We start from the raw sequence: 26218 nt of genomic DNA on the forward strand, positions 1-26218 counted from the left end.
CGATAATAATTGCACTGCACACCAGCAGATGAGCTCTGGCATCTGAGAAAGTTATGATTCCATGTACTCTGTTCCCCACGTTTGCCAAAAGCTATCACCCCAAGAACAAAAGAAGGCAGCATGTGCCTGCACCTTTTTTTGCACAGTGCAGACACCGTAGCTGATGAATGAGGCTTTATGCTAAGAGTCTGGACTTTACAGTGAAACAGCTGCATCACAGGTATGCACTTTCTTACAGCTTTTGATGTGAAGGCAGCAAACTCTTGACAGAAAGTTGAGGGAGACAACCAGACAATGATTTTTTTCCATCAACGACAAGAACAATCAGAACTTGTCTGTAAAGATTCCTTAGAAATGGAAAAAAAAAAAAAAGCTTGAAACTGGCTAACAAGCCAAAAATAGGCTTTAGACTAGGTTTTTAATGGGCTAATGCAAGCATACTGTAATTGAAGAAACTGGGCATAATTTTATGATTCATTTGTCATTTCAAAGACATTCTAACACTAAATTAGAAGTCAGGTAATGTTGCTGTACAACGCCAACACTGAAGATGACCATTCATTTTAGAAAAAGTACATGCAAATACTCACATATTTGTTGCTTTATAGTAATGTTGTCTTTTAAAGCAAGATGGCTTTACTCAATTTCAGATAAGTATCATATGCACAACTGTTTCGTTTCTTGTGAAGTTTCTATGATTCATAATCAAAGAAAAGAGTGCAGGTTCATAAATGTACTATGATTAAATCACCTAAGAAGAATTCTACAAATTGAACAAATGGGACAGTTTTTCTATTAATTCCATGCACAAATAATGAACTTCACAACACATTTTTTGGCAGACTGTAGCTTTTACAAGCAACTTCACCACCAGTATAGAGACACCAAGACCTGATTTTAATAGCATACCTACATCAGCATTTTAGGTCAGATGTGGAATATGCTTTTGAAGCCAATTTCCCGAGCATCCTCACTGCTCTGGTTCACACTGTGCAGCCACTCCAGAATAGGCAACTGTATTTCTTTTGTATTAAGCTAACCTAGAAGATACGCTCCAGGAGTGCACCTAATGAATTCCAGCTAACATTCAGGCTACAGAACCAGGCCAGAACTTTATCAAAGATAAGCTTCTGAAATACATATAGAGGCTGGATGACAGCTCCTCAGCATCACTTGTGGCGTGTCATACTAGTTGCTAATACAAACACCGATGCACATGCAACTGGGCCATGAGCTCAGGCAGCTGAGTCAAGTGAAAAATAGCTTGACAAAACCCCCTAACTTTTGGCTGAACAAGCTCCCTGAACCAGCTCTCACTGTCTGTTCAAATGAATGTCAATGCCAGCATAAGGCAGCTCCAGCTTCTAGTGGTTTAAGCTACCATGAAATCCATGCCAAGTCACAACTGAAATAGCCAAACGCTCTAGAAAAAGGAAAGTTCTGCTCTTCCCCTCCATCAGCAAACAGTTTTCCCGCCTCTTTCCTTGTGCCACCCATGACATTCATTCAACCCCACCATTTGCTGATACATAGTTGAAATCAACAAAAAACTGATTAATTTTCTGCATGCATAGCCCCTAATGCCAGCATACAACAGCACCAGACAGGCACTAGCATCTCTGCAAGGAGAAGCAGCAGCAGGAGCACATGGCTAGCAGAAAAACGAGCCACCTCATCAGTGGCAACTCACCATTAGATTGGTTCAGCTGCAGGGTGAAACCGCACCCTGAGAGCAAGTTAAAGACTCATGTAACCCTTGTGAAGTAGCTGGAGTTCTTATCCCAACACACCTGCTTTTATTCACTGTTTTATGCAAATCTTCTACCTTAATGCTAATTTCAAGGATGTGCACAAAAAGGCAGAAATATGGGTTAATAAAGGCTGGTGTTCTCACACACGCAGTTCAGGCTGTAACATCTTCGGTGTTGTGTATTTGTTCTGGTAACAAGGCTGTCCTTTTGTAGATGTGTACTCAGTGGACGTAGAGCTTTTTTCCCCCCCAGTGTTTCACTGCTTTCTGAGCATATGATTTGTATACAGCAACCATAACTGTTTCAGTCTTTTATATGTTTATCTATTCCCATTTAACAGGCAGCTGACAGTGTCCTTTAGAGGCAGAAATGAGAATGATTAGGAAAAACTAACTGCATATATTAACTTCTCCTGCTGCAAGATATATCTCACAAACATAACTCTTCACAGGGAAGTTTGCATGTACATCCAGCCTTTAAACAACATTGTGGAAAACAAAACAAGTTATGGGTCCAAAAATGCAACTGCACACATTTTCATTTCCAACAGAATCAATTCTGAATTATTCAAAGGTATCTACAAGATCTGTACTACTGGAGAGTAAAAACTTCAAGGTAGCTCCTCAGGACTACTTGGTCCCTGTGGGTTTGAAGAGCGGTAATTTTGTACTATGTTTTGCACACCTATGAAGGTAATTAGCATTCACGTGACAAGCACTACACTTGCATTCCAGGATTATATAAGAATTAGGTAACTGAATCAAGTTCTTTTCCCAGCAAGCATCAGGTATTTCAAATGAACAGGTAAGAACACAGTACAGTCAAAAGAAAATTCCACCTCCTTCACAGGGTTTCCTTATTTCTTAAGCTACAATATCTTGATGTTTCAGTTACATAGTCACAGCTCCCCAAGCATGAAATCCAACCTCCCTTTGAAGAACCCCCATACAATATATTCATGCCTGTGGCCTGTGTTAACCTGAGGTATAGCCATATTTAAAGAACATAAAAATAACTAGACAACTAGATTCTTTCCCTCACAAGTACAAGGTATTTAACAGGTGACCAGCAATTGCACAAGATATTCATAATGGGTCAAACTGCTAAGGGCATTTTGACTTTATTATTTACAGTCTCATTCCTCAGGCAATCTAATATCTTGCTTGCCATTTTAACTGCAAGGTTTGCCTTGAGATCACTACAATGATAAGCCAGGTCTGTTTCTTGAGTTAATTTATTTAGAACCCATGGAATGACGCCAGAGTAGTTTCTCTTCTTCAGATGCAATCTACTTTGCAAGAAAATATCTGACCTCCTCCACAACAGATAAAGATATAATCCATGGCCACTTGTATTCAAAATTCCAAGTGCTTCCAAGTCTTTCCAAAGTTCTTGCACTAAATCCTTGCATAAACCAAAACCTCTAGCACTAGCCTACTTTATCTATACACTGATCAAGACCAGTCTTACGGAAAATAGATTCTAAATACAACAAATATGTACACATTCACTTTCCTGGGGTGATTTTCCTGAAATTTTGGCCACACACAGAAAGAAGCAGTGGGTGGCCCTTGAGATACTTCACTCGTTAACACCGAGCATGAGACTCTCTTACCATTAAGGCCAGTCTAGCAAGTCATCAAATAAGAGACTACTAGTTTTACCAGTAAAAAGCATTTCTTATGCAGCCCTCTTCCACTTTTTTTTTTTCCATCTTGAACTCATTGTAACCAACCGAGTTGCTTTTAGGAACTTAAAACACATCAGCAGTAACCCTAGTTAAACATAAGCATTCTGCTGAAATCTGGTACTAAACTGCAGAACGCTGAAATTTGTGTATTATATCTCCGGCTACAGTGACTTTAATGCTTTGTTAAAAGGGCTGCTTATCTCACTAGGCTGAGGATGAAACTGCATAAAAGGCAGCAGGGCTTTTTAGATAAGTTTTACCCACAGCAGCTCAAAACGGTACATAAACTTTAAAGCACTGAACAATGACAGAGGAACTGCAGCAGCAGCAAATGATTACAAATAGCCGTTCATAAGAGCGGGTCACTGAGAATACTTCCCGCAAATAATTACACAAGGCACATCGCAGCTGACTTTCCCTTTTCTATGTGGGTAGCTCTGCAATACTGCTACACCTTAAAAACGTAACCTGGCCAAGGAATTAAGCGCTAAAACTGTGCACGTACATATTGCAAGTGCGGGCCCGTGTCATTCTTTACGCTGCATTTTTCGCTGTTAGAAATGTTTTGATGACTACAGGTAAGTTAATACCTGCTGGGAACCGATGTCCAAAAAAGACTGCCTGGCTTAGGTAAGCGGATCAGCATCGGCAGCGCCCAGCGAGCCGAACGCAGATCTCCTTCCGTGTTGCTCTCCAGCAGCAGACTGCGGGATGAATCTCCCCCGCACCCCCAAAACGCTTTGGGGGTCTCACGCTTTGGATGGCCTCTGCCGACACGACACCAAAAAGCCACTTTCCCACCAGCTGCCGGACACTCCAGCGGAGGTCACGGCCACCCCGCTCCCCGCCCCGCAGCCAGAGGCCCCAGAGCACCAAGCGGGGCCCCGCCACAGGCAGCTCCGCGCGGCAGCGCTGCGCCCCCCGCCCCTCCCTCTCCCCGGCGCGGCTCAGCCTCCCCCCTGCCCGGGCTGCGGCTGCCGGCTCCGGGCCGGACAATAGCTCCGCAGTCCCCGGCGGGTCCCGCTCCGGCCTCCCCGCCCTGGCCCGCCACCGCCGGCGGGACGACCCCCGCCAGGGGGCTGCCGGGCGGGCAAGGGGCCGAGGGCCGGGCCGAGCACGGCGGCGGGAGGCGCGGCAGCACCGGCCGGGGCCGTCTCCCCGCGGGCAGTAACGGCGGGGCGGTGCCCGGGCCCGCCGCCCCCCGGGGCCCGCACGGCTACCTGCATGACCACGTCGTTAGGCAGCTGCGCGGCGCGGAAGAGCTCCAGGACCCGCCCGTTGGACGCCACCTTCTTGGTGCTCTCGGTGTCGCAGTAGGAGAAGAGGTCGCAGTAGTAGCGCTGCTCCGCCTCGCTCAGCGTCAGGCCCTCCATCTTACACGCCGGCTCCGCGCGGCGCTGCCGCCGCCGCCGCCGCCCCGCATGCAAGGGCGGCGGCCCGGCCGGCGGGGGAGCAGCGGAGAGCGCGTGGGGCTGCCTCGCGCCGCCCGGAACGCCGCGGCGCGGGGGACGGGACCGGGCGGGACGGGACGCGACGCCGCCGGCCGCCGCGCGCCCTAGCCAACCGCCGCGCGCGAGCGGCCGCTCACACCTTCCCCCCACCAACCGCCCTCCCGCCCACACGGTGGCGCGCCTGCGCGCCTGCCCCGCGCCTGCGCCCCGCGCCCGGCCAGCGCGCGGCCCAGAAAGGGAGGCGGGGCAACGCCGCGCGCCGCCGGGCCCGCCGCGCCGCGGGGAGCCGGCCCACTCCGCGCGAGAGGCGGCGGAAGCGCCAGGCCCGGGGGGCGGGGCCAGCGGGGAAGAGGGCCAGCAGCGCGCCGCGCCGCCCCGCCCCGTCCCCTCCCCGCGCCGCGGTGCCGACACCGGCGGCGGCGCCCCCGGGCGGGGCTGAGCCGGACTGGCGGCGGCCCGGGCGCACCGCCCGCTTCCCGGGGCCCGGATGTGCGGGGAGGCCGTGCGCAGCAGCGCCCCCTCTGGGCGTGGCGTGGCGGTGCGGGGAGGCGCGTTGGGCTGCGGTGGCCCCGCGCTGGGAGCTTCCTCAGGGAAGCCCTTGGGCTCTCTCTGGGGCGTTTGTGTTTTATGTCTAAAAGTAATCCGAACATCTGAAAATTAAAATCCGAAATTTTAATTGAGTTGTTATTTTATTATTTCCATTTTTGCAGCGGGACCACTCTTTTGCATTAACGGGGACCACTTGGCTGTAAGTTTGTCCCAGACACGCCGATTAGTACGGGGAGGAGGTTGCGTAGCGCGGGGCTGCTCCCACCTACCCAAGTGCCAGGCAGTTCTGAAGTAGGTGTAACACGTGTGCATGTCACCAGAGCCGCCGTGCCACGTGCAGCGGCGAGACCCCGCACAGTGCCACCGCCGTGCCACTGCTGTGCCACCGCCGTGCCACCGCTCGGAGGCCGCTCCGGCGGCGCCGCTGGGACCCAGGCTGCCCAGTCTCATTTCCAGCTCCCATTCCATAAAGCTGCCTTTCTCGCTTTGTGCTAGCTCAAAGACTGAGCAGAAAGAGTAAGAAGATGACATGTAGAAAATTAATTTCTAATTCCCAAGATATACCTGTGGGAGAAGCACCTCTGCCTCGGAAAGCCCCGTACAGTTCGTGTGTTTGGCTGTGGGATCCCTGCCCCCCCCGCCCACCCCCCACCCGGCAAACTTCCAGGCGGAGGAGGGATGTGCTGTCCAGAACATTACCTGTTCCCATCAGGCCAGACTTAGCATCTTACTGAAATTTAAAAAAAAAATCTTTTTCAGTGCGTTCTCAATGAGGATTTGGTTTATTTGGCTGGAGAATATGCTGTTTGCTATGGGATGAACTGAGGAAACAGTATTGCTGCATGCTTCAAAGGTGTATTAACTTACGTGTATTTGCATTTTTCAGTGCAACTGACCCAAACAATGAAACCGTATTTCTATTTTTACTTCTTTTGGTTTGGAAAGATCAGTAACACTGCATTTCCCAGGGCTAATATAAGATACACAAAGAAGTTTTAGGGCAAAATACCCACCAACATGTGTCATTAGTGAAACACTTTTGATGTAGTAGATTCAGCCTTTGGTACATAAAAAACTTGATTTATCTCTCTTGAATTTCGATTTAAACAGAACAAGAAGGGGAACTTTTCTTGGCTTTTTAGGTATTGTACCTTATATATTCCATCTTTTTAATATATCCTCTTAGCATTTAAAGCTCTGAATAGCTGAGTTAAGCTACTCTCCAGATGGTGTCTAATTTTACTGTATTTTCTTTTTCATGAAGCAACTACTAGATGACATATATTGATTTCAAAGCAGTCATCCTTTAAAAAGATCAAAGTCAGAGAAAATCATAATTGTCATAAGAAGACCAAGTCTAATGACCCAGGTGGAAGGAAGTGCAAGGTTATTTTGCTGCCCATAACAACTCATAGAATCTGAGCCAAATTATACATCAATAAAACATATTTTTTTTAGAAAATGAATACTTTTACAACTTGATATGTGACCAGAAGTATGTATGTCCATTACTGCTGGGGAAAAATAAAAATGTTTTATTCATTTAAGGGAAATTCCTGTTAAAACACTGCTCAGGTTCCAGTATCTTCTATCAGCTGTGAAATTACTATTGATTTCTAAAAACTGGTTGTTACACATGCTGAGACTAATTTCTACAAATAAACAAGGCTCATATACATATGCAGGGTCTACATCAAGTGTCGTGGGAGTGCCATGTCTAGGGTCTGCCTGCTTTTGATGGGCCTCTGAATCTCCCAGTTCTTTTTACAGTTGGTGGGTCTCATGTACTACCTTGTTTGCATGAAAGTAAGTTTTATGCTCAGATTTTACTTTTTTTATTATTCAAACACCTTCAAATAGCTTTCAACCTTATAAAGTATGTATTTGGGTCCACTTTCCATCTTGCACCTCGTTCCCCAAGTTTAGAAAAATGGCCCTGCGGTTATTTGTCATTGCCTTTCTAAATTCTTCGGCATACATAATGCTGTGGAGCAGGTTTTACAATCTCTGTCAATATACTTTACTTGCAGCTCATCAGGAGTTACAGGAACTTGGTCTATCCTGAGTCTTTAGTAGAAAGGCAAGTAGATTAAGCCTAGGAACAAATGGGAGATGTTTAAAACAACCTGCTCTCTGAAACTTTAGAGCTGTTTTATTGTTACTGCCTGATCTTTTCAAAAAAGAAGATAGCTTTGGAGGTAGGGTACTTTATTCCCAGATAGAAGAATGTTTTGAGAATGGTGTTAACACAAATAAAAGAAGTCCCTGATCTGCTTTTCTAACAGTATCCTTATTTCCTTTGTACAGAAGCTACATCTTAATGCAAATATAGCCACTTTACAGATCTTTGTACCCATAATTTAGGAAATTTTTGTATGTATGCTCTGTGTGTTACAACCTCTTTCCAACATTGGTGTTTACATTCTTGCCATTTGCAAGAACATCAGTTTTGTCACATGTTCGGGTTTCACCTGCTGCTGATTTTGCCTTCTACAAAATGGCACCCACATTTCAAAGAACCTACTCTCTCTTCTACCAGTCCTTCTGGGTTTGTTTCTCTGTCAAAAGGGTGCCCCACATTTAAGGCAATGAGATCTTCCATGGTGGATGGAAAAGTCCTTTCCACAAAGAGCCACGTAGCAGACAGTAACAACAAAGAAGGTATCTTTTTTCCTTCTGTAGGAAGAGCACCTTTGCAAGCAGCGCTCAGCAAGCAAATGGTGAATCTAAAACAATGTTGTTATTCATGACAATGTGGTCATTCTGGTCCTTCCTGCACCCCTGTGCAGACACATCCTGTAAGGGAAAATAATAACTTCTTTCTCAGCAGCCTCCCTAGTGTGTTGTGTCACCACTGAAATATGTATGGGTCCTGGCTGGAGACATCTACTACCTGTGGAGTATTTAATAATATTTCTCTGTGCAGATTCCCTCAGTGGAGAATGAGTAATACCTTTTCTGTATCATTCACAATTGTGACTACTTGGTTTTCCCTAGTCTCTCCTTTAGAGCTTTTAATTTGCATAAACTATCATGGTCCTTGTAAAAGTTGCACATATTTTAAAATTTGCCCCCTTCTCTCTTTTACCCAAATACATCAACTGAAAGGAGTAAGCAGTCAAATGAAAGCCTCTAAAGGAAAACTTTTTCAATTAAAACAGTCAAAGTGGAGGGTACTGGAAAGGAGAAACCTTTACTCCTCCATGATTTTAGCAGATTTCTGTATGAGATTTCATCTCTGCATCTCAAAAGGTGGGGGGCACCTACTCTCACCCCAGCACAACTATATGTGTCTGGTAGGTTCCAGAGCAGAATTTCTTTAGAGAATGGATTGAAGGGAGAGTGACTTTTCATATTTATCTTAGCATCCCAAAAGCCTGAGCAGCTGGTCAAATCACAGCTCTTTTTAGATTTTAAAACTATACTTTTTCTTCCAAAAGGAGAGGATGTCTCCTGCTTGCATGATACTATCAAATAAATCTCTTCCTATAGAAATTAAAACTCCTTTTAAAGACATTTAACTATAAATCCATCTGGTCTGGCTGCTGTATTTATTTACAGATTATTCATGACAGTCTCTACTTCCTCTTTTATAAATATAATCTCTGTAATTTTGTAGATTCAGGAGGGGAAAGATAGTTTAACTTTTCTTTGTAGTTTTTGGCACTAATATATGTAATTCATAATAAAATTGTTTATATATTGATAACAGCTGCCTTGAAGTATGAGGAGATTATATTCAAATTACTTTTTCTTAATGATTTGATTTGGGTTACCTTTGTAGTCTCTCAATACCTCTCTTTGTTTTGAAGCCCAAAAGTTTACATTATTGAATCCCCAGGTAGTCTGAAAACAGTCTCATACCTCCTTCACTACCTTTATTTACTTAGCTCCCGTCTCCCTGGATTCTTGGGCAGTTCTCATTCTTCTAGTACTTTTTACTCTTTCCTCTTACTCCCTGAATGTGGAAGTGCACTGTAGCTTGCTGATGGAAGAGGATGTTATCCCTTCCTAATGGATCGTTATTTCACTGAATAGTGATTTCCACCTGGGAGGGTTGTTAATGGCTACTTCAGGGAACTTCTGGCACGTTACTGAATTTGTCAGAACTTGGTTACGAGGTGGGAAGAAGTGCTGAAAGCAAAATTTCACATTTCTCTTTCCTGTATTGCACACATACTCATCCCTCCTTCCTTTTCCTGTTCTCTGCTTTTACCTGTATATGTAAATGTATCTTTCCTTTTCCATGTCATGTTTCTTTTTTCCTTAACAATTTTCAGTTATTATCAGTTACTCAAGGATTATAATTTCCCCTTTGAACCTTTCTTTCTATGTATTTCTTCCTCACACTAGCAATACAATCCTCCACAATATTGATAGTCTCGGGATTTGTACTCCAACTTGCCTTTTCCTTGTGCTTTGGTACCTTCTCTGTTCTGGATTCACCAGTTTGTTATTTCACAGTGTGATTCAGCCTTTTGGTCATAACTTGACAGCCTGTTCTTTTAGCTGTTTTCCATTAAGACCAGTTTCCCAAGGATTTTAATCCCTTTCTTTTTGTCCATAGTGATATGAGCTGCTCTTGATATGTTAAGATAAATAAAATGTAAAACTCCCTCTGTGTCTTATATTTGTTTAAGATAGCAATAATCTAGTTTATGTCTTTTTCTTAAAGTTCTTTAGATCAAAAACACCCCAGTGTGCTTTCAAATCTGCTTCTTTTGTTGAAAACAACACTGTTATGACATTTCTCTGATGTTTGAGTCCGGTATAGGAGGGATATTAAGAATGCTATATGCTCCATCTGTGGTGGCTGTAGGAGTCTTAATAATTAAACGTCTCTCTACATATGGCTTTGATTTAATATGTTCTACAGACTCTCACTTCTTCATGTCTAATTTTTATGTTAATTTTTTCTATCCCCTATCTTATCTTTTTTTTTTTTTCTTCCAAACATCTTGGCTTGTTTTGAAGATTACCAGTTACATCTCTTTACCCACATTTATTGTCAGGGATTAGCAGGGGAAGCTGAGAGCAGAGCATGATGACAAGACAGGCAGTAGCCATCTTTGCCAACAAAAGCCCCATCCCAAATCCAGGCAGGGCACTGGGCAGGGCTGGGAGGTCTGGACCAGCGGCCCATGACCAGGCACAGGCAGTGCTGCAATGCAGTGGGGCTGTAGCTCTGGCCAGACCCCACGGCAGAGCCTCAGATTAAGACAGTTCCCATGGGGTGAGGTCAGGCCTGGCTCTGACTGCCCCTCTGGCAGCCAGCTCACAGCTGGTCCTGACCCCCACAGCCAAATGCTCACTTACCTTTGGGTTATTGACCTCACCTTCATGTCCCCAACTTACATATATTGTAAAAGCTAGAATAATTCCATTATGTTGAGAAGTATAATTCTGCATTTACATTGGTGCACTTGGGAGCAGAAGCTGATCTTGAAATACGGTCGCATTTTCATTGTAATACCATTCCTATTCACAGAAACCCCATTTTTTGAGTTCAACAGTAAGATATATACAACATACACAGAACTGAAACTTCTGTTTGCAGTAAGAGAATCAAGATGTCAGAGAAGAAAGATGTAGTTTTCCTGTTAGTGTATAAATAATTCCTGAAGCAAAGCTCTTAACATCATAACTTCCTGCTAAACTTGACTCAGCAAATGCTAATGACAGTCCTGTAATGTAAAATCAATAAATGTTATTTGAACTAAATCTATTATTTGAGCAGAGTGAAAATATACTTAATTAACACACATTCAAATGTTCTAAAGAAATTACATTATTTTTGAAACATCATGTTCTGTTGGGGCTACGCCTATATAGTGCTACGGCTCTCTGAATTTAACTGGAATCATTGCCAAGTACTTTATTTCTCCCTGTTCCTTCTAGAAAAAGGTTCAGATCTTAACAGTTCTTTAAATGAATCATAAAATGAACATACTAGAAACGGGCAGGGTGGAATGAATATATGTGCATAAATACAGAAGCACATTTGCAACTTTTGTTGTCCATGCATTTTTTCATGTAAACCGTTTACTTGTGCGTGCCCTCATGTGTGCTTTCTACCAAAGTCCTTTGCCAGGACTTGTGTTCGTGACAGAGAAGAGAGAATACTCTTGAGTGCATGAAGTATGTAACTCTTACTGGAGGGTGAAATAGAAGGTGAAGTAGCTCTTTGCATCATTAGTCTTCCCATGTGCCTTTTCTTACAGGCTAAGAGCAGTTTGGCTCTCTTACAGAGAAAATAATTTCATTAGCAAGGGATTAGAATGCATAGTTGTCCCTCTGATGGAAAAGTTGTGTCCTGAATTGGTATCTCTTCTGTATTCCCCAACAGATCAAACAATGGTTGTGATAAATGGCACTGCTGATTCTTTGCAGGAGAAATCCAAGCACTGTTGTCACCTGGCTAAGGTGGCAGCCTTTATCACCTAGCTTGAATGGGTGCTAGAAAGTATCTCATCCTCCTCTTCCTCTCTTGTCCCAGAGAGACATGTACTGGTAGGTTTGTTTATGGCCAGCTTTGGGAAATATCTGGGTAATGCTTGTTTTCATAGGTGTATAGGTGTCTTATAAATGGCTGAGAGACAGAGAGGACAAGCTCTGGGCGTGATCCCCGCAAGTCCTTTGCGGAGGATCTTGTACAGGCAGAAGCAATAGCACCGGACAGCAAAGCAGGGCTTGCTGGGGGCATACAGTGGGCTCATGCTTGCTTCCCCAGATCTCCAGTTGCAGCTGATTGCTGAGTGAGAGCAGGAACTTCTTGTACCACTTCCTGGTTCATTCCAATGAGAATTGTTCCAACCCTGGCAAAAAGCCTGGGGTGAGAGTAGCCAAGAGCGGGCCAAACGTACTCCATAATTCAACCCTTTCTCTTGTTTATATTTGATCATCACACTTCAGTCACTTAGATGACTGAAGACTTAGGAATAACAGTCGAGAAAAAGAAACCCAAAAATAGTTTCTTGAGATTTTTTTGGGCAGGTTATTTATTCGTATAGTTTGATTTTATTATCTTGGAAGAGAGAGAACACCTTGAATGAAAAGCTGATATATGAAAGAAAACCAGATGCAGGAGCTACCTTTGACATACGTTTTTATCAATAAAGGTTTTCCTGATATTGTCTGTGTACTACAAGAGCCACTTATATATTATTAGATATGCAAATACACTAAACAGACATGATGCACTCAAAGTGGCAGACCCTTATTTTTTTTGAATGAGGCATAATGAAAAAGGAGGCAGGAAACTGTAAGAACAATAGGTCTGCTCCCATTTTCCTCTCCTCTTTATACAGAGACTTTGAAGGAAGTGAAACGGCTCTGTTTCCTCACATCTGACTTGTGAGAAAAATAGCCTGTGCAGTCAGTTTTTAGCTTGGGAACACACATGAATTCTATTTCCCAGTAAAGAAATACAGGTAAAGGATGTGTACTCCTTAGAAAGTAAGTGAATGGAAAAATGCCTGCATTTCTTCCAGTATGAGATAATAGTCTTTCCACCTTCTGTTTGCCTCTGTGATGGAAATATTCGGATCTTTAGCAACCAATTAATTGACATACAAAGTATTTATTGATGACTATTTGCTATTTTGAGGAGCTGTTAATACTGAGGATAATTTGTGTGCTTGCTTAGAGAATCTTTGTTTAATTGATAAAATGGGGTCAACAATACAGTCTTGGTACTTTAGTTTGTACATGTCTCAGCCTACAGCTGTGATCAAAGAAATACTAATTATTCCATGTGTCTTCAGCTATCTAAAAGTTGCCATCTCTGACCTTCTTATTGAAGCTTGACCTACTGATCAGCTGCCTCTGTTTTAGACTGTTTGTCAAGTTTCCCTGCACCTAGAGGACTTCTGTCAACGGCCTTCTTATGGCTCCAGCTACGTGACTCTCTAAAATAATGGAATGCCTTTTGGAAGGTGAAGTATTTATCTCTTTTCTTTACTAAGAGGGATAACTATGTATACATGCAGAGAGTTAGTCAAATAATTAACTTAAAATACACACCTTACTTTCAGGTAGCTAAAGTCTGGTGAGATGAATACTGATGTAAGGTGTACGCACAGGTAATACAATTATAAAAGCCTGACTGAAAATTAGGGATCTTTCAACTCCTACCCAAAATCTTAGCCGCTGCACTTTACCCAATGATTTCTTAAATGTCTGCTGACTTTTCAGGGAGATTGTTAATTGTCTGCTACACAGTTCACAGCAGTCCTACTGTGCTAGCATCTGCAGATAAACAGTTTTCCACGACTGATGTACATCCTAGTGCAACACCAGCCACTTTAAACAGTGTGTATCATGGTCAGTCTTTCTTCTGACGACAGCACTGGGAATATGCCAGCTGAGGTTGAGGCAAGTTTTCTGAAGGATTAAAGCACGAAAGGTCACAACCCACCCTTTTAAGAAAAAACAAGAGGTTAGACTCTCACTACATTTTTGCATCAGATCTCTTTTCTCCTTTGCTTCCATTGGCAAGCAAAATAATTCAATAGGAGGAAAGAGAGAAAGTTGGCTGTCTGGAGTGTTCGGCTTTGCATGCATCCCTAGCACTAGACAGAACTGATCCACTGATTGACCTACTGATCAGCTGCCTCTGTTTTAGACTGTCAAGTTTCCCTGCACCCAGTGGACTTCTGTCAACTGCCCTCTTCTGGCTCCAGCTACATGACTCTCTAAAATAACTGAGAATAAATTCCTGTTGCATTTTTGATTTCCATTTTAAGACCCCACCTCTCCTGAATCTACTCCTGAGGAAGACGGCTATATTTCCTCTGTACCTTATCCCAAGTACTGTACCTGTGCCCACATGTGCCTTTTCCCTCTGACAGACAGGCATACCTTGTTTATGTGGCTGGGAAGTTCCTCATCCTACACTGAGTTTGCTTAGTCTATGAGGCAGCTGATTATCTAAAAAAAATTGTAATACTACTCCCATTTCTGTTTCCTGTTAGCACTGTAATTACAGTTATGATTTTTAGAGCAGAAATACTTATATAAATTCAGAAATCATCAGCCCCACACCCAGCACATTGTTTCTGCCAGATTCTTAGACCATCAGAAGCATGCTTTCATGTCATCTAATACTATTTTATAAGCTTCCATTCAATTTAAAATGGACATGAACTTTTAAAATGGAGTAAAATGCTGTTTCCTGATAGCAGAAGGAAGTTGAAGCTGGTCTAAACTTACATAAGGAAGACTTGGACTCAGAGGAAGTGCATTGGGAAGTTTCTGTAGGAGTTTACAAAGAAAGCACTTGTCTGTGTGCAAGACAGCTTTTGTGCTTCCTTCAGTAAACATGAGAGACATGAGGTTCATTTGTGCTATTCGTGTGACAAAGAGCAAAAAATATTTGCTTCAAAATATGATGTCACAATGCTTGAGAAGCAAATATTATTTATATACATGTAACACAATTACACAGAATAACAATTAACCAAACAAGAATATGGTTATACTTAATTTTCTTAACTATGTCTTTAAATCTCAGCTTCTCCAGCACATCAGAAATGCTTGACCAAAATTTCCTTGAGGAAAAATAAAAAAAAGGTAAGACTTATCCCAAGAAGTTTGGGATTCACACTTACAATTAACTTTGCAGATGAAAAATGCATAAAAATTCATAAAACCTGGGTGTCAGATGAAGGAGAAAACTGGCACATCATTTGTAATCAAACCATGTGGTGTGTTTAAAAGCCTAAATTAATCTGTTGTTCTCGTAGTTCTTCCCTGGTAGATATTTGTCTACTTTTTGAAATCAGCATACAGTTTGACCTTCTAAACTGTGACAGAAATTCCTCCTAGGCTATTGGGTCAATAGGTGAGACCATTAGCAGCGCTTTATGGGAAGCTGTGTTGGAGTCTGTTGTTCTGTGTTGCAGCTTCAAACAACATGAAATCAAATGATTTAGGATCAAAAGACTTGTAGCTGCAGTGCCAGTGAAATTAATAAAGTTTGTTCAGTTATGAATTTGAACCTCATTTGGATTTCAGAGCTGGCGTTGCATCCTGAAACCAGAAAAGAATTCTTAGAAGGCAGTTTATATATACATTTGATCCTAAAAATACACTTCCCCATATGCAGGGACCAACAAAGTGCTCATGAACTTGACTTCAAAATATAGTATCAATTCAGTGTAATTGCAAAGATTACCAGATTCAAATGATCCAGTGTGCTCCTTAAGCCCAGTTTTTGAGCTAGGGATCTGGAAAGTAGACTGAAAATTACAGGTTTATCCCTAAAAATGCTTCTAAAGAGGATTATTGCATTAAATTATTATTAGCCGTCGTTAATACAGTGATAAAGAAAGTTTTCTTACGTTTTTTTAGCCAACTATAAACTTCTGTGAACCATACTTGCATGGCCAGCAGGAGGTCTTGACATTTCACTTAAAAAAAAAAAAAAAAAAAAAGTAATGTAATGATTTTTGCCATGACAAGATTTTGTATGTTAAGTAAATACATTCTGACAAATGTTAATCCACAGTTCCATTTCAATAAGATCTCCTTCAGGAAAAAATTTTATGTACTTCTGTCATGAGTCATTATAAATGCCTGAGCTTTAGGAAGGAAATTTATATGAAACTAATAAATAAAGATATTACACCTAGAGCTGTATTTGATGTGGATGTGAATAGTAATTCTATATTAATGTAACTGTCATCTCTGCTACCATTATTTGACATCTTTATGCAAAGCCAGTATTTTTGGTTTTCTGAAAAAGTCCCCAAAATGTCAATATGTGTATGTATATGTGTAGAGGGAAAGAGAGAAGGGGAGGTGATTTTTTTTCATGATGCATACTAAACAAGAGGACAGAGGGACTAGATGATTCAGCCGTTACCATGATGTCTGGAGATCAGGAGATGTACTGCTGTTTCCTTGGTACAAGAGATTTTTTTATACCCGGAATCTGAGACAGTAATTAGTCTTCATGTTCCTCTCTCTTAAATATTCAGCTGTTATAGCAAAGAACACTGTAAAACACATTAAATACCATCAGCTATTTATATATTTCTTCTTTTTGTAAACTGCAGAGGTTTACTCTTGGTTTAGGTGGAAGGCAAGTAATTTTGGTGATTTACATCAAGATTTTAAGTACTCATCCTCTTCTCTAGTCAACTGTAGTAAAGACTTGCGTGCTTAATTTAGGAAGAAGCAGCATTACATTGTTTGAGGCACCTAGTGGATGATGACAAGAAGGGTATGATGCCCTGAGGCCATTGCTGAAATGAGTCGTCTCTCCTGGATAGACACAGGTGAGTAACAGCATAAGTCAATCATTCCATTTACCTCAATGGAATTGCTCATTCATGTGCCAAGACTGTCAGCAGTCACTGTGTTTGCAGTCTCTCTTGTTGTAAGGCTGGCCCATCATGTTTGCTTTTACGTTAAAAGAAACACTTATGTTTTACCAAATTGATTTTTCAACTCACTGAGAGAGAAAAAAAGAGAACGTGGGGGTTTTGTTGTTCTGTTTTGGTTTTGGTTTGGGCTTTTTTTGTCATTATGGGAAAAGTAAAGCTAAGAGCCCATACAATTAATATTTTAAAACATGTCTTTACAGGAAAATTCTTGGAAAGTTTTCCAAAACTTCACTATGCTTTTCATTTTGGTAAAATGATTTTCTCCCTTGAAACAACTGCTGACTTAAAACAGAGCGAGCAGCCAAGTAAGACTAACGATTGGACCAAAAATGATGGAGATGCTTTGGATATGGAGTTCGCAAGAGGATAGAGTGCTATTTTCCTGGTTGGTTGGTTTGTCTCAAACAATGCATTTGTTCTGACTATCTGTAACATCCATGCTCTGAATATTGCTTACTCCCCTTTTTCAGATTTCTATAATGGCATTGACTTGCTGCAGTTTTTAATTTCTCATTGCAGCCAAGGACCCCATCTTGTTCTAGGGAAAGATATCTTATTTTTTCTGTGGTGTTACAAAGTCCACAGGAACAAGGAATGTAGTAGATCCTCTACTACCTGAAATCTTTAAATATGTGAAGACATATTTTTTAAAGACCTGTTTTAGCCTGGGCTGAAGTGGCTTTACAACTTTTTGTTGAGACATAACCTTACAATGGGTTGCATAATACGGCACACCCATGGTGAAAAGTGACGGCACAGATTTGTGGTGGGGTTGGGCTAAAACAAGACACATACACACATATCTGGTTGAACCACAGCACTGTAGTTTCTGTCCAGCTTTGGAGACAGTGAGGACAGTCTTTGGCACTTTGTGCAGGTGTAAGCTTCTGGTGTTAAAGCAAAGGGATGGGACACAGGCACGTATGGCAGGAACTCATGTCTCTACTAAATCAACAAGTCAAGAATGTGTTGAAAGAACAAAGACCTGGACTATGTAAGAAGGCAGATTAAGATGACCTCTTCCAGCAGTGAAATCTGCAAATCACAGTGGCAGTTCTAATGGTTTTTAGCTGAGGTAGATTCAACAGAAAACTGTGTGTATGCACATGAAGTGCATATGTCTCCCTATTCACAAGCACACGTAATGCAACAAAAATTCAGAACAGCACTGACAAAACAAGAGCAGCACAAGTTACCAAGATACACTAGCAAAGTGAGAGTATTTAGTTAATATATGCTGGAAAACGGAAAAAATGGCCATTACCTGGCAAATGACCTTGTAACTTTCTCCAGCATTTTTCAGGCTTGGCCTGTGCTGCTACACACCTGTCTCTGGAGAAACCGGTTATAACAGATATTTTTACAGCATGTTTACTGTAAACATTAAATACTTTTACAAAACTAATTTATCATGGGGTAGGGAGACAGGTTCCATTCAGAATCCATAAACAGCTGAAAGGTAGGATGAGACAAAGAGGTAGAGCTGATGGTCAACTTACACGAGGGAAAGAGGTTACTAGTGGGTTCTTAGTACCATCTCTGTTTGGACCTGTGTTGTTCAAAGCTGTTGTTGATGACATGGGAAAAGAGGTGACAAAGATTGTGTCACCTTATTTCAAATCACATAGTAAACCAGCCAATGATACTGAAAAATATTTGGGAAAAATAATCCTAATTACCTGTAACAGAACAATTAATTACTAGCACTTTGGAAACAGTTTCTGAAAGCACTGTAGATAGTGCTCAGCAGTATTCAAAAAGGCTACTAAAAAGTTGGAATTGAGTGAGAACAAAACAAAAAACATCATTATGTCTTTGTGTATACTGTACCCACGTGCTGAGTAATGCTGATGGTTCTACTAATTCATCCCAGAAGAGAACATGGGATTACGGGATAAATTATAAAGAACAACAGGAAGGATCAGCAACATGGAAAGGCATTCATTTTACATGAGATTAAATAAAACTAGGCCTTTTCAGCCTGAAAATAAGCTAAGTGATAGGGGAGCTACAGGCATGGATGTAATGGAGAAAGGAGAAAATGGAGTAATTACTTGCTGCCATACAAGTGCCAGGAATGAGGAGAGAAACCAGGGCATCAACTGATAGTTTTCATTGGTTGTACTGTTTTCCAAATGCCTGCTCTTGGTCACTGCTGGAGGCAAAATGCTGGGATAATTGTTTGAGCAGATCCAGTATGTCTACTGTGGTGTTCTCAAACTGTTTTTAAAATCTTACACTACATTATTCCTCTGTTTGGCTGCCTTCATGTAAAACTGTGCGTCTAGGGGGACAGTAACAGTACAGTGAGATGCCAAGGAAGGTCAAATTAGAATAGTGTGTTTTAAGGCAGAATCTCATGACTTTTGGGGAGCACTCTTAGTAAATGCAGCTAAAATGATTAATGAATTATGAATCTGATGATGACTCTAGCCAGTGATATGAAATATGTGTGTCCATGTCTATCCCATGAACTTGTAAAGGACAATTTTGCGCTTCTTTTTTTTAAAAAAAAAAAAAAAAGTATCATTTTGTGGAACCAGAATGACCGAAAATCACCATCTCCATAGTTCTCACTTTCCCTGCCTGCTGCTGCTGCCTCTGTAAGGACATAATCAGTCACTTAGTCCTGATGCTCCCCAGCTCATTTTCACCCTTTGGCAGCATCACTGTTCCCTTGTCACAGTAAAAGATGGGTTTGATGACTTATTTACCTAGAATTATTTTACATTACATGATGGGAAGGGCCATAGAAGAAATAGTTTCAATAATCTCCTGATGTTTTCCTGGGGACCAATACTTGGGTACATCACACTTCATTTTCAAAAGACATCATTTATTTTAAAAAATTGTACTTCCTCAAAAAAAATGTTAAAAGAAAGTAAGGAATTAAAGATTTTTGTTCACCTTTCTCAGATGGATAATTGATCTACTGCTTATAAATTAGGGGCTATGATTCAAAACAGAAAATAATTTCTAACATATTTCATCATAATAATATCTTTGGTCTAAAAAGTCCTAAGCTATTACTTCATCAAACATAAATTATCCATAATAATAGTCACATTATGCAAAGGTCTACAGTATTTGTGCAAATGTAATGGTGTTCTGATGATTAAGAAATCTAGATTATGTGCATGATACAACTGAAAGCACGTTAATAACAATAAAACCAGAAGATAAGCACTTTTATTCTACACTGCTAAATAACTGGAATATTTGCCATATTTGCTAACATACTAATTAGATTCTCTTTTAAAAAGTTTATCTCAGATTCTCCTTTAAAATCTATCCTTTTTACGATAGTATTTAGCATTGTGTTGGCCAACAAGATGAAGATCCTAGGAAAAGCAGTATGCCTTAATGTAAGCACATACGCCATCATATGCACTAAGCATGAATGCTCTTCAGATACTACATTTTCCTGAGAATTCTCCACTGTCTTTTGATGCAATTCAGACAGATTTAAATTTCATTAATTTCATTATTGACTTAGGAATTTACTGAAAAATAGTGCTGGCCCTTTCAATCTAACTTGTTTTCCTAACTGTCAAGGTTTATTTTTGAAAAGAGCACCCCTTACTGGTGTCAAATACAGCTAATCTGTTCAGGAAAATGTTTTGATATGCTATCACCTGCTGAATATATAGCTCCTTGAGGAGAAAGCAGCATGTTTTCTTTTTTACTAATAAGATTCTGTTACTGATAAATAGTGATTATTCTAAGGAAAAGTTAATCGTCTAATAAAAGCATCAACATAAAAAAAATGCCTTGGAAAAGCAAAGGGCTTGGACTCCAGTTATACATCCCTGGAGTGATAAAAATATGATCTTGGCGTAATTTCCACTGTGCAAATCAATTTATCTAGCTGCAGGTTCTGCCAAATGAGCCCTAGCAGAGCTTGCTGTAGTGGTTTGAGGTGCCATTATCTATTTATTCATCCTTGCACCAGGGATGGGAGAATGTAGTAAGGGACCAGACCTAACTGGCACAGCTCACAGTCTGAGAAAGTCTCCCAGCCTCACCTTCAGAGGCTAATGCATGAAAATGTGGATTGCAAGGGCTGGAAATAGCTTCTCATACCAACTCTGCTTTAGGGCAAGTCAGGCCTCGTAAGGAGGTGGGAGAGACAGCTGGGAATGGCAATGCCTTCGGCTGTGCCAGTGAGAATTTTCCAGAGCCAGTTGGTGTGAGCCTTGCCTCTGACTAGCAGGTTGGAGGCTGCCTGGTTGCTTTGTGGAGGAGGTAACGCAGCTCTCAGTTTTAATGCCGGTGTCCTTTAGAGAAGATGTAAACATTTCTGTGAGGTGAAGAGGAAGCAAGAGAGAGAAGTGCAGTAACGAATACAAGATTCAAGATGGAACAAATTAAACTGCATTCTCTCCGCAGTGCAAGGACGTGGCACTGAATGAAATATTAGCTGCAACGTGACTTTACTGAAAGTAAATGTTAACCTAGCTCATTCACTTTTTGTGGAAATACAACGGTTTTTCTAGGAGAAAACATATGTGGGGGGCATATGAGAAGGTGTGTTGTCACCCGGGAAAGCCAGCGGAGGCAGAGAGCATGAGGCACGGCACGGTGAGGGAAAGTGACCGAGGCGACAGTGTCGTGTTGAGGTGGCCTGCTGGAACAGCGCGAGCTACTGAAGGGCCGCCCGTGGAAGGCATTTTCCCGAACAAACTGGGGAACGCCTCTGCCACGAAAAGAACGAGGTGTGCCCGTGGAATCCGTACATGGCGCCAAGTTGGGAGCCGCCGAGGCGGAGGAGTGGGGCCCTCGCCGCGGGCAGCACGGCTCGGCCCCAGAGCCGGGCCTGGCGCCAGATGCGGGGTGTCCGCCGGCCGCTGCCGCGGGATGCCGGCGGGGCAGGGCCGCTCCGGCTGCAGCCACCAACGGCAGAGCGCAAAATGGCCGGGGGCGGCGGGGAGCTCAGCGCCGGGAGGGGGCCCGGACCCCGCGGCGACCGAGCGGGGCGAGGCCCCGGCGGCGGGCGGGTAACCGCCGCCCGCCCCTTCGCCCTGCCCCCGCCTTCCGCCGCCTGCCCGCGCGCTGCCTGACGCGGCTCCCGCCGGCGGCGGCCCCTGGCGGCGCCGGCAGCGGGTGAGTGCGGGGCGGCGGGCGCGGGCGGCGGGAGCCGCCGTTCCCCCGCGGCGGGAGCAGAGGCGCTGGCCGGGCGGGGGGCGGCTGCCCCTCGCCCGGGCGGGGCCCGTTTCCCGGTCGCCCTGCGCAGGCCGCGGTGGGAGCGGCGGTGGGAGCGGCGGGCGCGGCCGAGCCCCGGCAGCGCCCGGGGAGGCGGGGGGGTGCCTCCGTGGGCAGGGGAGCGCGCTCCGCCTGCAGGCGCGGCCCCGCCGGGGCGCCATCTTCTCAGGTACGGGCGGTGTCTGCGGCGGGGGGGGACGGGTGGTTGCCAAAATGGTTTGTACTGGGTAGCGGTGAGGTGGGTTTCCAGCAAACAGAGAACTTTCGGGTTTGTACTGTGTCCTGAAAAATCGTGCTGGCCTGCAGCAATGTATCGCCATCAGAAATACGAGAGTTTAATAGTTGGCGTGTACTTCTAATAGCTGATGTGTCGAGTATACGACGATATAAATAAATATTTAAGTGTTCTTAAAATACCGCGAACCCCTTCTTCCTTCCTCTTTAGGCAGCCACGGTTCTCTGATCTCCAACATGTCGCATAATAATGTGGAATTTATTTTTCTTAATTCTAAGTGTTGCTGTTTGAATTGACAGTGTATGAGGGAGAATAATTTTAAATGAACCTGAATTTAAAGAGTTAAAAGTTACAAAGCATTTAAAGTTAAACCAACATCTTTAAGGAGATGCTAATCATTGCCACTCAAATGACCAATATTAAAGTTGGCAGTTTTGACAAATTGATGATGGTAGTGTAAGCTATTTGGTAGATGGGTCATGTTTTCCTCGGTGACCCGTAACGATGTATTTAGTGATCAGTTAAACCAAATCTAAAAGTTTGTAGAATCCTGAGGCGATCGCAGTTCCGCGCCCCGCTGCGGTGCTGGGCGCTGCTGCTCTGGTCGTACCCGCCGGACCGTGCGTTGTCACCGTGCCTTAGGGACGAGTGGTCGGGATGAGGCTGATCGGAACCTGTGCTGATACTAAAGCTTACGCGGTTTTGCATGGTAAAAAGATTTTTTGCAAGTGAACTTGGGGTCTGAAAAGCAGACTCTGTGACAGTTTTTTTGGCCTCTTGGATAAGTCAGGGTGTGGAACTATGTCACTCTTGCCTGTTTTAACTCAAGGGGGGGGGGGGGGAAGCTTTTCTCGAAAAGTTTCTGATTCATCCAGATGTCAGCTTTTTAACTCGGCTTACTTACCAGATCTGCACAGAAATCCCGAACAATGGAGAGGATCTCGGTGCTCGCTGAGCCCCCTTCAGACAGCGCTCAGCTCCAGAAGGTCTCTCTAGAGGTTTTGTGCCAGACTGCATTGTTAGCAGCTGTGGAAGCTGCATTTGAGGCTTTGCTTTCTGTCTGCGGGGCCCGGTTTCTTGTGCTTACCTTGATGACAGTTTTTGCTTAAGGAGTTGCACACCTAAAGGTTTCTTTGTGCTGATGCTGCTTTGCACAGCACAGATCCCAAAACAGCTTTCAGGTGCCTGTAGTTACTCACTTTGGATGCTTTGTAGCCAAATAGTGTTTGGTGTGACTGTAGTGTTGCCATGTACTAAGTAGCATAAGGCTAAACTGTTGCAAGGCATTGGTGCACATTGGTGAAAATTGCTGTGTGTCACAGCAAAGAGACGAACGTGATGTGTTTGGCAGTGTAGTAGTTCCTTGGGATCGCTATGAATAGAAATAAATGTTGGCCACCTTAGGATACTTTGTTTGTTTCTGGTTCAGTTCCACTCTCAGCAGCAGGTGTGCAGTAGCTGCTGTCCTTTCAGGCACCGTGTACATAGCTGTGCTGTAACCAGCTGGATGTCTGTGGTATCTTGCCAGAGTAAGTGGAAAGCTGTGGCATGGTTTAAAAAAACCCAAATCTACCACATATCCCATATCCCAGAGAGGAATTTAAAGGAAGATGTTCCACTTTTTTGAGGACATTGACAGAAAGTTGTGAAGCCCCTGAAAACCTGCGATGATACCAGAATGCTCAGATTCTGTGGCAGCCTAAGCTCATTCTTTAGAACAAACAAGCCCCTCTCCCAAGCTTCCCACAGTTTTCATATTTTGTGATCAGCTCCTTGTATTTGTGTGTAGAGTATATGTACCAAGGTGTTAGTTTCTGCTCACTTCCCCTCAAATGTGGAGGCTCTTTATCCATTCAAGACTGAAGTCTCAGGTTATCCTGTAGCCGTGTCTCCAGACTACTGGGATTTACAAAATGCTGTGACATTTCTGATGAACTGAGAACAGGCCAGGATGGTGCAAACAGTTTACACATCTCCTAATAACTTTTTCACCGTGTATTTTACTTTTTAGACCACAATGAATGTGGAACATGAAATTAGCCTCTTAGTTGAGGAAATTCGGCGGCTGGGAACCAAAAGTAAGTATTGTCATATCTCTGACCATACAGATGTAGTCATCTTATATCAGCCTGTGAACTTGGTAAATTTAATTAAGCAGGCTCAGGTAACCTGAAAACTTGCGCATATACTTAATGTTGGACTGTATGTACTTCCTGCGTCCCGTCCTTTGATTAAAGTAGTTCTGTTACGAAAGTAAATGTTTCAGCCTCTACAACACAGAGGACGTAGGCCTGAAATCCTGCTTCCACTAAAATCAGCTACATGATTGCCCTGTTCTTTGGACTTCTAATGCTCACTCAGAGAAGAAAGTTGCACCTCCCTCCTTGGCAACTTCTGAACTTCAGAATTTATACACTTCAGTCCTGTTCATTGTGGTATTATTTGGAAGGCATAGATCTGTGAGCCTAAAACTAATCCAGGAGTTATAATTGTTCCTTAAACTTGCTTAGAACATAGTCTTTGCTCTTAAAAGAACTCTTTAACAAGCCTTTGCTGGTTAAAACTCCTTTATTTACAAATATTTGTGCAATTTGTGGATGTGCTGCCTGCTCTTGTATTTCAGTTCTGATGCAGTTTCGTTCAGTTCCATTTGTTTTTCAAAACCTAAATGGATACGTATGTCTTGCATTTCGTATGTCTGCATCTGCCCTTTTAGGAATAACCTAGCTAAACTTAACATATATTTTTAAATTCTTGCTTTGTGTGAGAAATGATTTCACATTGCAGCTTTTTCAACACGAACCTTAAATGTTAATAAGTGGGGGGAAATTATTTGAAAGACATATTTTAACATTTTAATTATATAAACCCAGTTTCTTCCTTATGCTTTGAAGAGGTTTGATAGCCTGTGCTGGTCAGAAAGTCATCAGTAAAAATAAACATAGCAGATATGTGGTCCTTGATGCGAGTCTCTGGAAAAAAGGGGAAGTCATACCAGGCAGGAGTTCTGTCTACTGTTTATCGTCAGCATTCATAATATGTTCCCCAATTAATTGGGAAAAACCATGGGGTTTACTTTCAGTGTTCTGACTGTGTATCACTTTGGTTCCCCAGTAATCTCCTAATGGAAAGAAAATCTGCATACATTTTCGTCTTATATCTTTGATATAGATGCTGATGGACAAGTGAGCGTGAAATTTGGTGTGCTCTTTGCTGATGAAAAGTGTGCTAACCTCTTTGAAGCCTTAGTGGGAACTCTTAAGGCTGCAAAACGACGGAAGATTGTCACTTATCAAGGGGAGCTACTTTTACAAGGTGTTCATGACAACGTTGATATCGTGCTGCTGCAGGACTGATGCAGTGTTTCGGCTATGCATTAATGAAATTCTTTAAGACATTGACTTGCAACATCCTCTTAATAAGGCTGATCATTCTAAGGTGTTTTGATGTATTTTCTATATCTTTGTAGTTCAAAGGAAACTGTCCTATTTTGAAAAACATACTCTTTTGTAATTCTTCCTAAAATGGTACTGTATGTGAGTACAGTAAAATGCCAGATCTTTCTTTTTTTTTGTTTTTGTTGTTTGTTTGTTTTTGTTTTGTTTTTTTAAATCTCAGGTAATGCTCTCGAATGTCTGGTTGTTATTTTCAACATATGTAGAAGAGGACTGGTGATTTAATGTTTACAAATCAAAATGTGCCATGAAAATATAAAATAAAAGCACATCTTAAATTTATGTAATTTTTATTGCTGTTGTTTCTCTTTTTATTTGCAACCTGAAATGAAAACAAACTGAAGTCCTGTAAGGAACATAGTTAAGTAACTACAAAAAGCACAACAGTGAGATAGAAACAATTTTGCAGCATGATTCAATTGAAGAATGACTGTCCTTTGGAGTGATGAGGTTGTGCACAAAAAGCCATGAATTATAGATATAGCTCATTCATCTCTA

At 42.6% G+C, this 26218-nt stretch overlaps 2 protein-coding genes across 11 annotated transcripts in view; one reads left to right on the forward strand and one right to left on the reverse strand.

Moving 5' to 3' along the window:
* REPS1 (RALBP1 associated Eps domain containing 1) overlaps positions 1–5022 on the reverse strand; it is a 67895-nt gene extending 62873 nt beyond the window's left edge. For 4 of the 9 annotated variants that reach the window (XM_037393209.1, XM_037393210.1, XM_037393205.1 and 1 more), the window contains exon 1: positions 4662–5021. In XM_037393209.1, the coding sequence (XP_037249106.1) occupies positions 4662–4814 (153 nt within the window). In that variant the 5' untranslated portion in view covers positions 4815–5021. Of the gene's footprint in view, positions 1–4661 lie in introns of all 9 variants that reach the window. The other 5 variants (XM_037393206.1, XM_037393213.1, XM_037393212.1 and 2 more) reach the window with 3 other exon arrangements.
* A 16822-nt stretch (positions 5023–21844) lies between these two features.
* On the forward strand, positions 21845–26007 carry ABRACL (ABRA C-terminal like). 2 transcript variants are annotated; one of them, XM_037392941.1, is made up of 3 exons: positions 21845–21931; positions 24277–24343; positions 25437–26007. In XM_037392941.1, exons 2-3 carry the CDS (start codon positions 24283–24285, stop codon positions 25619–25621), a joined length of 246 nt encoding a protein of 81 aa, XP_037248838.1. In that variant the 5' UTR covers positions 21845–21931; positions 24277–24282; the 3' UTR covers positions 25622–26007. The 2 variants fall into 2 exon arrangements, with proteins under 2 accessions (XP_037248838.1, XP_037248840.1); XM_037392943.1 differs by lacking the exon at positions 21845–21931 and adding an exon at positions 22008–22199.
* Positions 26008–26218: the final 211 nt, after the last annotated feature.

Source organism: Falco rusticolus, chromosome 6, assembly GCF_015220075.1.
Source record: "Falco rusticolus isolate bFalRus1 chromosome 6, bFalRus1.pri, whole genome shotgun sequence".
Lineage (NCBI taxonomy): Eukaryota > Metazoa > Chordata > Aves > Falconiformes > Falconidae > Falco > Falco rusticolus.